Raw genomic sequence first — 11,757 nt, 5'->3', positions numbered from 1 at the left:
GTACTTTGATTTAGGTTTCTAAGCTACTTAGTGATAGAATTTGTACACATTCATCCAATTGTCCCTGATACAAAAAATTTGACAATTCATATGTAGCTATCGGGTGCTATACAGGTAGCATCTCCTTGTCTGTATGGGTAAATGTGTGTTTGTGTTTGTGTGTGTGTGTCTGTTTGTGTAATTGTATGTGTGTATGCGTGTATGCATGTGCGCGTCTGAGTGCTTGCGTGTGTTTTTGCTCGTGACGCATGTGTGCCTGCGATTGTGTCTGTGTGTGTGTGTGTGCGCGCGTTTGTGTATGTGCCTGTGTGGATGTCTGCGTGTGTGTGTGGGAGCGCGTGTTCGCGTGTGCATGAGTGCCCTGTGTGTGTGTGTGTGTTTGTGTGTGTGTGTGTGTGCGTAGGCGTGCGCGTATTTGTATGTGTATGTGTGTACGTGCGTATGTCTGCATGTGCACGTGAGAGTGTCTTTGCGTGTATGAGTGTGCCTATGTAAGTGTCTGTGTTCGTGCGTCAATGTTTGAGTATTTGTGTTTCTGTATGCGTGTGCGCCTATGTATGCATGTGTGTGCGTCTGTGTGTTTGTGTGTGTTTTTATGTGTGCGTGTGGGCAAAATTCCCGAATCTCTGCAAGTTTGTGTGATTGTATTTGTGTGTGCGTGCAAGTGAGCGTGTGTGTGTTTGTGTGTGTGTGTGTGCGTAGGCGTGCGCGTATTTGTATGTGTATGTGTGTACGTGCGTATGTCTGCATGTGCACGTGAGAGTGTCTTTGCGTGTATGAGTGTGCCTATTTAAGTGTCTGTGTTCGTGCGTCAATGTTTGAGTATTTGTGTTTCTGTATGCGTGTGCGCCTATGTATGCATGTGTGTGCGTCTGTGTGTTTGTGTGTGTTTTTATGTGTGCGTGTGGGCAAAGTTCCCGAATCTCTGCGCGTTTGTGTGATTGTATTTGTGTGTGCGTGCGTGTGCGCGTGTGTGTGTTTGTGTGCGCGTATTTGTATGTGTACGTGTTCGTGTTTGTGCGCGTGTTCGCGTGTGCCTATGTGCATATGTGCGTATGTGTGTGTGTGCATGTAGTTGTGCTTGTGTTCGTGCGTGAGAGCGTGTGTTTGTGCATGTTTGTGTGTGTCTCTGTGTGTATTTTTGTTTGCGTGTGTGCGTGTGTGCCTCGTGTGCGTATGTGTGTTTGGTACGTGTATGTATGTATGTGCGAGTGCGTGCGTGCTTGTATGCGGGTGTTCGTGTGTTCTTGTGTTTTTGTGTGTGTATTCGTGCATGACTGTTTGTGTATGTGTTTTTTTGTGTGCGTGCGTGTGTATCTGTGCGTGTGGGTGTGGGTGTGTGTATTTGTGCATTTGCCTGTGTGTTTGTGTGTGTGCGTGTGTGTATGCGTATGAGCGTGTGTTCGCATTTGCGTGTGTCTCGTGCGTTTGTGCTTGTGAGTGTGTCGTGTGTGTGTGTGTGTGTGTGTTTATGTTTGTTTACGTGTGTGTGTGTGTGTGTGTGTGTGTGTGTGTGTGTGTGTGTGTGTTTGTGCGTGTGTATACGTGTATGTGTGTGTGTGTTTGAGCGCATGGGTGTGTGTGCGTGTGTGTTTGTGTGCATGTGTATGTGCTCTCAATCTATCGAATTTTATGAGGTCGAAGTCTGCTTTCTAACAGTATCTAATAACAAAATAGAGGACTTTTATCTCTCTTCTGCCGCCAAGTTTGGGCTGTTAATTTAGAGCCACAAAACATCAATGCAAGTTTTGTTTTTCGGAATAACGTATTGCTTCACATGCAGTTCTACCAAATATATGCTACCAAATAATTTAAGAAGTGATGACTCTTAAGTTCGTTCAACAGTTGATAATACTTTCAACTTATATAAGTTGTTCAGCAAAAAAACGTAGTTTTATACAAAAAGTGCTTGTTTTAAGTTTTAATTTACCATTTGCTCACAGATATTCTTTGCTATCTGGCATTCGTGTCTTAACACGTAATTCCTACCATGGTGAAAAACTTTTTCAAAGGTATTCGCTCCATTGTTATGAATTATAACTAATTAGGTAATCGAATTTTACTGCTGTGAAGATTAATACGCATACGTTTCAGTTTTTTGTGGCTACCGAGCGCAAGTGTTCTGTACGAATGGTAAATGACAAATGTTACCACCAATACAAGCTAGCTTCAAGTATTAGCGAAGTATTGTTTTTTATTATAAAGTTGAGTAAAACATGAATCTTAATGCATTGTAATAATTTCTTACGAGTAGTTTTAGTTATTGTTATTTGTTTTTCCGTTACGTGAACAGACTTGATAGATAAAAATCTGAACAGATTTAAGCCGGTTTGTTTCAGTGCGTTGGTGACAAAGCTTTTAGTACAAAAAAGAGTTGGATTTAGTTTGTGTCACCATTTTTGATTCATTTTTGATAGAAGGATTATTATTATTGCCAGTGATTATTGTTACAAATATCAAAAAGAGGCGTTCGAAAAGGTAATAATGCTGACTCTATCCCTTCTCCCTTCACCCCCCCCCCCCCCCCTTCATGACCTCGCGCAAAAATTGAATCTGAATAGATCAAAATTTGGTACCAATAGGGATGAAAACTCAGGTATAAATAACTCATCATCCCATTCTTCAAAATCTTCCTTCCTTCACAGACCTTATGCATTTCTGGAGGTCTCTTTGACCTCGCCACCCATCCTCCCCCCTGCCACATCACGCTCCCAACTTTGTGGCATTTAAATTTTGGGCATTCCCCATTATGCTCTTCTTCTCCAGTTTAGTAGTCTTAGAGCTCTTAGACCCCCCAACCCCCTTCCTCATTGTCATAAACATACTATAAGGGGGCATAACTTTGTGGTGGAGGTAGGGTGCCCTATATAAGGAAAGATCCTGAGTTTTAACACCACGTAAATTGAAACTAGGGATCATAAACAGCGCTGCGGTGGAAGATACATAGTGATCCTCCTGTTTTAATTTTGCATAAAATATCCAATATAGCATAGTCCCTGTTGCACGGGACATTTATAATGGTATTTTACGCAAGAGGCGTTATTTATTTGCTCAATCGACTTTTATTAAGTTGGAATGATTTCGTAAAAAATGAACTGCAGCAGAAAACCTCATTTTTCAAGTCTACAGAAAATCCTGTCGCCCACCGTTCATTTTCCTTTTTTAAAATAAATAAACAATCTACACATAACGTAATTTTGTTGAAAAGACAAACGAGCGATTAAAAAGGAGGATATCTGTATGAGAATTTTCACCAGTAAAATTTTTTTGAAGTATATTGGTCGAATTTTCAGTAATTTTAAAGTAATTTTTGGTAAAATTTTAAAGTTTTAATCCTTTTTTCATACTATTATCTCTGTATAGATGTCTAATACCTGTGTTTTGTCCGCGAGATTTCATAATCTATCTATTTATTTGAAAAGGTTGTCTAATAGTGTTAGGGGTCTAGCCAGATGCAATTATCGTAAAAATGAAATAATACTGAATTTTAAACACCGCCTTAAACCTGCATGCCTGGTGTGCTAGCTATTACATAAGGTGACCCTGTGTTCTCAAAAATGGGCATCTTTTGACCTATCAGTTGACATTTTGCTAAAATACATTTTACTCTGATCTATCAGTCAGTGTTTCCCACTACAGCCCCCAACAAGCATATTGGTCAAAATAAAATGTATTACCCCCATTATTGTAAATATTTTTGCCGGGGAGCTAAAATTTCCTGGAAAGATGTAATTGTATTGATTCCTTATAAAGTAATAACTTGGAACATACTTGCCAAAAAAATGATGGAATCGGAACAATTCTCTATTTTTTGCTGTCATGGCTGCTTTTCTTTGTTTTACGTCTACTAAGGAAGCAGCAATACGCAAAATGAAGTTCAAGCAAACAAAACGGAAATTGTTTTTACAGGATAGTTTTCAGGAAAGTCACATCTGTTCGCCTTATTGTACACAGTTGTGGGGGCTAGAAAAATCGGTTGACTTTTAAAAAATTTTTTTCAACCTAATTCATTTTCACATTTTTGGGTTTTTTATGTAAAATTTTTCTGCATGTTTGCCAAAATTTATTTTTACAAGAAAGTTGGTAGGGCAACCATATTTCCTAAGAAATTAATTGGTTATTTCCGGTCTAATAAACAAACGTATCATATTATACAGACACCTTTTGTTCTACAGACGTGCCTTTCGCTAACTGAAATTTATACTAAAGCGAAATCTGGTGTGATTTTTTGGACCACAAAGCAATAATTTCCTATTTTTCCTAGAAAAATCATTCAATCGATCCGATTTTTGTGGTGCCGACAAATCACAGATTTCTATGGAGTTGTTCCCCGTTCTGCGGGCAAAAATTATAGACGCAGAAGAAAGAGAGGAAGTTAGTTTTTGAAATATGGATTTAAATTTTTTGATTTTTGAAACTAAGGTAAATTTAAAAACTATTGAATTGCTGAACTTCAGACTGTAACTAATATTTTTATTTTTGACAGCCAGCTGCTCAAAAACATTTAGGGCAAAGATGGTAAACTATCAAAGTTAGATCGAGAAAATAAAACGTTTGGCGAAAGGAAGGAAAATTTTGACAATACTTTGTTGTTCCTTGTGTAGGGGAGGAACTATATACTCAACTGTGTTTTTTTTGTTCAGAAAATTTTGGCTGAAAGCTGTTGATATTAATGTCGTTAATTCTACGGGTTTTCTCAAAGACTTCGTGGTTTTAAAATAGTTGATCATATTTGTTGATTGTTGAAGTCTTATATTTAAAGCCGAAAAAATCATATTGTTGTCAAAAATTAAATGAAAACAGAAACGTTTCTTCTGAAACGTTCATTTTTTAATGCTTCGAGACTTTTGTCTCGATTTTTTTTAGAATTTGCTGCTTTTTATTTTTTATGTAGGGGTAAAACGCTGAAAAGTCTCATAAATTTCTAAATGTGAATTGATTGAACGCTATTACTCTATGCACTCAGTTCAAAGCGAATAGTCTTAAGGTATATGATTATATTTTTTTCAAATTGATTTTTTTTCGTTTTTGTTATTTGTATAGTTTTTTGGTATAGTTTAACTTGTTTTTTTTGGTCATTTTTCGAACTCATTCTCATCATCGAGAAGTTCTCATCATCTCATCACTCTCATCAAACTCCTCGTAGTTCAAAAATGAAACTTTCTGTTGACTTTATGTCGTAACTGATGTCTTTTTTGTGGGACAATATGCGTTTTAATAAAAGTTTTGTGAGTGGTCAATATTTGTGTTTTTTTCTCTTTTACTAATTTCACGGAGCCCAAATAATTTCAAATGAGGCCCAAGTGAACATACATAGTCGTTCAGTACTTTTTTAACTCAATTACTTTTGAAAACAATTGTTACAAAAACAGTATTTAGATAACAACTAATGACTTTGATTGCTTCAATAATTTGGGTTTTCGCAGATTGTTTGTGAACTCTTGAGATTTTCTGCATCTTTACTCCATTTCTATGGCTTAGTCTAACCAAAGACATGTCTACTCAGTTTCGATATGACTTTTTAGTAAATTTTGCGAGAGTTATTTGGTTAAAAGCTGATGATTTTTCAGACGTTAGAAATTATTTGGTTTAAAAAAGTTTTGATTTTTGAATTTCGCTGCATTATTTTTTTCATTACTTGTTACCTAGCTTCATTAAGGAAAAATCCATTCTGCTGTATAGTTAATATAAAAGAAAGTTTCTACTGCTAAGGTCTTGTCTGATTGCATTTTGACGTTGTTTACTAGGTGTTTTTTTATTTAGATATTGAGTTTTTGACGTTAAATGATTACTTCTGCCTATTTTGTTGGTTTTTTTTCTTAGTCTTTTCCATGGCACATCTCGTGAGTTCTGCAGTGAGGCGTGGCATTATGTAATTCAGTTAGTAGTTTGGGTGCGAAATAATTTTTTTAAACTCTCTAAAACACTTTTTTAAAACTCTTTAAAACGATTCTTTGCAAAACGATTTAATAAAAAATTTTTAAAACATCTATATTTGATTATCTCTTCATTTGGTTGACAACTAAGTCAAAATTGTAGATCAGCTCGGGTAGGAAATTCATGTGCGAACGCACATTAACGAGCCTCCGTGTTTGCTTAACAGATCCGTTACCTTGTCTTTAGTTATTCATTCTTTTATAATTTATAATTTATTTAAGCAAAATGAGTTGAAAATTTGAAAAAAAACAATGACAGTTAAATGTTTATTACTGGATATAAATTCAGACAACCATTTGCAACTAATTAAACTTTTCAGCAATTTTTGTTTTAAAAAGAAAATGAATATACGTCTCCTAAAAAATTTAATGCAGTCGTTTGCCAGCTTTCATATTAAAAATAATGAAGAATAATGAGAAGCTGAAGCCTTATCAATTCCTTCGTTGATACATCCAATATCATATTTAATATATATAATTCGTTTTTATTTCAGCCGTGACGTGTGAAAGAAAAGTGAAAGATTGAACAGATTCATAGTCAGTTAATCACAGTCTAATTATGTCTGGTGACAAGAAAAAAGTGGCTCTCATAACTGGTATCACTGGACAAGATGGATCGTATCTAGCCGAGCTTCTGCTCTCAAAAGGATATCAGGTTTCCCTTCCTTCTTCCTCTTATATACCCCCCCTCCATACACACACATAGACACACACACACAAACACACACACACACACACACACACACACACTTACACACACACACACATACACACACACACACACACTCACGCACTCATACGCACAAACACAAACACAAACACACCCAAACACACACACACACACAAACACACCCAAACACACACACACACAAACACACAAATACACACACACGCACACACACCACACACGCCCACTCAAACACTCAAAAACCGGGGCAACAGTAGTTCTCAACACCCGCTAACATAAGGCAGTATAGGGAAGATTTGGTAAGCCGACATAAAAGCAAGCCGAAATTTATGTAATATTTATATAATCTATCAGAAACAATACTATGCGCAATGTTGATTGTAATCATACAATCAACACTGCGCATAGTAATATTATGCATAATGTATTCCAATGCACGGATCTTTTCTGCTAGTGCCCCCCCCCCCCCGCTTAGTTAGGCACCCCCGACTTATAAATGTGTAAACATATTGTTAAAGCTAAGTAATCTTATACGTGAACATATATGAGCCATAAGCATTTACTAAAAGCTAGTGCAGCTATGGTTTGGAAGTGTTACGTATTCAACCAATATTTGATGCATATAACATAAGCATTAATAAAAATTTCTGTATTAGATCATTTTTGGTGTTATAGGCTACAATAAGGGCTGATTTTTTAAAACTTCTAAAGGAAATTATTCTAAAAGTGTCTTCAATCTTCCTGGACACTCTTGTTTCAATGAATTGCAAATATCGCTCTTACAATTCGCAGAAAACTTAGATTTTCCGGGGTGCAAATTTAACGGCTATATAAGGCTGGGGGAGGCGCTAGCAGAAAAGATCCCAATGCACTAAAGATACAAAAATACGTCCCTTTTCAGACATCGAGTGGGTACGGGCCTTAGTGGACCGCTACCCATGGCCACGCCTCTCATCAACTGTGGAATGTAATCCGGAAATCGCGAAGCGCGCCCACCGGCCCGCAAGGGGCAACTTAAAATAGCAGTATTTTAAAATTTTCTGCTTACTTTGCCATTTTTTCAAAATTCGGCTTGCTTGACCACCACCCGAAGATTTACGTTTCCGGCACAATTTAATTTGACTGCGTAATAACCTTCTCGTTTTTAAGGGGACGGAGTACGGGGCAATGGCGGTCAAGAACCAGAAATCTTTATAATTTTTAATCATTCCTCTCCGGCTTCTATGAGACTAAGAACCTCATTATGCAAAAACCCTCATCGTGAAAAATAAGAGATAGAACATTCGACCCTATTTTCCTGACTTTCATAAGTAAAATATGCACTTTGTTTAAAAAATTCCCGGGAAAATTGTATATTTGAAACAAGTATCTGAAGACACTGAAATTGCTGGTAAAAGCAATTTACAATGTGTCTTGCTAAGCCGATTAATGCGACACCAATTTTTTAAAAACATGAGACATTAGAAAAATTGCCACAATTCACAATCAATATTGGTTAAGTAATGTTGCTTAAAAATGCACGATGGTCATAAACATATTTCGAGTGTTTAAACGTGATTATGCCAGATGCGTAAAAAAATTACATAACTATTGTGTCTTTCATTTGCTAAGAACCTATTCGATTGTTTCTGATAAGAACATAGCATAATTAATTTCGAATTGATCAATTGTTTTCAATCAAAAATTAAATGGTAATTTAAAATTTCGATTTTAAATTAAAATAAGCGCCATATTACATGCTGAAAATTTTAGATATCACTATTTCCTAAATTAGGAAAACCCTAAGGGCAAATTTCCAAGGGTCAGATGCTTCAATAAACAGTTTGCAATTATTTTTTAAATCTTTTTTGGAAAAGTTTGCTTCTTTTTCGCAAAAATCGGGCTTTTGCACCATAGGGTTTTTTTAGGTGCTGATCCCATGTTGAATTGGAATCACGCTAAAATTTGATTTGGCGTGATATCATGAAAATTTGATTGATGTTATTTTAGTCATGCTGATGGGCTGCAACAATTGAAAATCCTCCGTCAAAAAATATAATTGTTATTTCTTATATCTTTCTGTTTATGTCATACATTACTAGCAATTTGATTTATAGTATTGTTAAACGCGAATGTAAGAGCCAAAATTAGTGTTTTTAACCAAAAAAATAATAACAAAGATTAAAAATTTAAATGACTTGGTTTAAAAAATGTCCTAGGAGTGTATAATTTGTCTATATCTGTCAAACGAAGATCTAACAAGGTTTTTTCCGTACTGTTCAATTTTATTGAATACAATATTTAATTGACTATTGGTGATATATTTTTAGGTTCATGGTATCATCAGACGAACAAGTGCATTCAACACAAAGAGAGTGGAGCATATTGGATATGACCCGACATCTAAAAATAAAAGTAGGTTCACTGTTTAGTTTAAATGCTCTCAAACAAAGTTTTTAGCAATTATATTAGTGTTGTGGTCTTTTTAATTCAATTTATTGCTTTACCAGTTTTTCGTCTCCTCCTTTGAGCTTTCATCTTGAAAAACGGGATAAAAATGAAACGCCCAGTGGACATTATGTTCTCTTAGAGCCTTGTTACCAGTCTCTTAGAATGCGATAAACCAAAACTGTTTTGAGCATTGTGCAGACAATTTAATTATGAGAAGAGCAATTCCTAATCTTAAAGTTTTGACTCCAGCTGGGAACTATCGAAGCCAACTGCTCGCCAATCATTTGAGACCCATTCGCCCGGCGTTAGTCAGTTAGGTTTTTATATGTTAAAAATGAACTTCAAAGCCATCTTTTCCCTAGCGCTTGTGCGCTGTTTCGTTGCTGCTGTCTATTTTGTAACCATCATAGCATTAATAGCTGAGCACTAAAACTAGATAAGGGAGGAGGAGTGGTTTGAACCCGATCGCTTGACCTAATTAGCAAAACGAATGTTGGAATGTTGAAGTTGATTGCAAACGGATTTAACTAATAGAAGACACTCCGACCCCAATTTTCATAAACATTTGCACCCATTTGTCATTGAATATATTTTTTTTGTTAAAATGGGGTGTATGATATCAAGCAAAGACTTAATTAGTCAGAGTTTTTGCAGCCATTAGGTGAAAACTTTGATCTAAAATTTTGTGGACAATAGCCGAAATGAAACATTTAAGGACGTTTTTTTCAAAATTATTTGATGCTAAAAAGTACTCAAGCTTCCTCACAATTCTGTCCATGTAATGATAGTTTACAAAAACGCAGCTAAATGTTTAAAAAATATATATATTGTGCTTTGCAGGATTTCAGTTTAGGTCCATCAAGCAACTGTAGCAACCTTTCTTTGACCTTTTCTACAGCTCTAAGCTTTCAACCATTTCCCTGTATTTTTTTGCCGATTTTTTTGCCCGAGTATATGGCTGTATAAAAGATGTAATAGTTTGAAAAGAATTAGTACATTTTAAATGTTATTTGTTAAAACACTTTGATATAAAGACTATTGTTAGGGACACTTGAATTCTTAATAGCGTCAAGTTGATTTTGGTGTAACCTCAAAATGTGTTTTAATAGGTATTCGGCCGGTGTCCACAAAACTTTAATTCGGAGTTCTTGCCAAATAGCTACAAAGATTGTATGCGCCTAATTGGTTTGGCGGCTAGCATCCCATCACGCATAAAACATGTATTCTTAATTACTCTTGTGAATTAATTCTGCTTCACGTTTTGATCAGATTAGCTGTTCAATTAACAAAATGTTGTTATGACGGCATCTTTGCAGTAGCTAGCTCAATTTTATCTGATCAAAATTTATTTTATCAATGGTGTTTGGATGGGTCTGATTAAATTGAGGCAGGACACGCAATAATTAAAAAGGAATTGTTGGCGTTGTCTCTTATTTCGGGAAATTTCCTCATCGGAACAAATCTTAAACAATTCATAAAAATGGGTTGTCTGCTAAAAAAAATGTCAAGTTCCAGTTAAAAATATAAATGATCTCTACGGTACTCTGTCAATAATTTTTGTGTCTCTCCCAATATAACCCCTCATAAAATTGTAGCGCCCATTCTGGTACAGTTAACAGTATTCAGAGGGGCTATTGGTCATCGGTCCATTAGTGAGTTAATCAAAAAGAGCCAAAATTTGTTGTGTCATTGGGAGCTTTCTCCACAATTTTGATCTGAACTGATTTTCAAAATCTGATCCGCTGAAAAAAATAGATCCGCTTTTTTGTTAATCAAATGATCTTAGGTCTTATATGTAATAGTCAGAGACGCACTGAACACAACATGAAAGCAGCTAAAAGTTTCATGTTAGACTAAAAAACAATTTTAACTCTTTAGCATATGCCTTTAAAGTAAAAAAGGCGTACTCGGGTCGAGAAATTTTAAAGTAAAAAATTCAGCGCAAAAACCTTGCATAATAAGGCTCTGATATGCGCTGAAAAGTGCTGAAAACTTTGTAAGAAATGCGCTGAAATCCGCTGAAATTTCAAAAAGTGCAGCTCATTTCTTTCGCTCCGAGGCTCGAAACCCGATCATTGTGTCTCATCTATCAATTAATCCACTACGCTATTGAGAACTGAAATGCTTCCCATTTTATTTGAATTTATATTAATAAAACGTTTGATAAGAAAAGCGCTGTAAAAAATTATGTAAGAAATGCGCTGAAAAATGTGCTGAAACTTATGTAAGAAATGTGCTGAAAATGCGCTGAAATCATGTAAGAAATGCGCTGAAGATGCGCTTAAGCTTTGTAAGAAATGCGCTGAAAAGGTGCTGAAAGTTATGTAAGAAATGAGATTAAAATGCACCGAAATTATGTAAAAAATGCGCTGAAGGTGCGCTGAAATTTTAAAGTTTCAGCGCCATCTCAAAATTTCAGCGCATTTCTTACATAATTTCAGCGCATTCGGCGCATTTCTTACAAAAAGATGCGCTGAAACGGCGCTGACATCTCGACCCGGGTAGTGAATTAATTTCATCTCAAAAAGAAGAAAGTCTATTTACATTTCACTCAAAACCTGCCGCTTAACTTGATTGCTTACGAACATTTACTTTAGCTAACTTGCACCAGTGTTTTACACAACGCTTAAAAGTCTCTCGACACAGATGAGGTGTTTTCTAATAAGAAGCTTTTCCTTGTTACGCATGCTAAAAACCAACAAA

General features: G+C 35.9%; 2 protein-coding genes across 7 annotated transcripts in view; one reads left to right on the top strand and one right to left on the bottom strand.

Annotated features, from left to right (window-relative positions):
* Positions 1–11,757, bottom strand: part of LOC142351915 (uncharacterized) — a 309,019-nt gene that overhangs the window by 257,416 nt on the left and 39,846 nt on the right. The gene's annotated exons all lie outside the window — the stretch shown is intronic.
* Positions 1–11,757, top strand: part of LOC142351964 (GDP-mannose 4,6 dehydratase-like) — a 112,745-nt gene that overhangs the window by 61,970 nt on the left and 39,018 nt on the right. For 4 of the 5 annotated variants that reach the window (XM_075404257.1, XM_075404256.1, XM_075404258.1 and 1 more), the window contains exons 2-3: positions 6,431–6,591; positions 8,934–9,018. In XM_075404257.1, the coding sequence (XP_075260372.1) occupies positions 6,496–6,591; positions 8,934–9,018 (181 nt within the window). In that variant the 5' untranslated portion in view covers positions 6,431–6,495. Of the gene's footprint in view, positions 1–2,272; positions 2,479–6,430; positions 6,592–8,933; positions 9,019–11,757 lie in introns of those variants that run through there. The other variant, XM_075404254.1, reaches the window with a different exon arrangement.

This window comes from Convolutriloba macropyga, chromosome 13, assembly GCF_964194025.1.
Source record: "Convolutriloba macropyga chromosome 13, txConMacr16.3, whole genome shotgun sequence".
Taxonomy (NCBI): Eukaryota; Metazoa; Xenacoelomorpha; order Acoela; family Convolutidae; genus Convolutriloba; species Convolutriloba macropyga.
The sequence above is the reverse complement of the archived record's forward strand: the minus strand, read 5'-3'. Positions and strand labels throughout refer to the sequence as shown.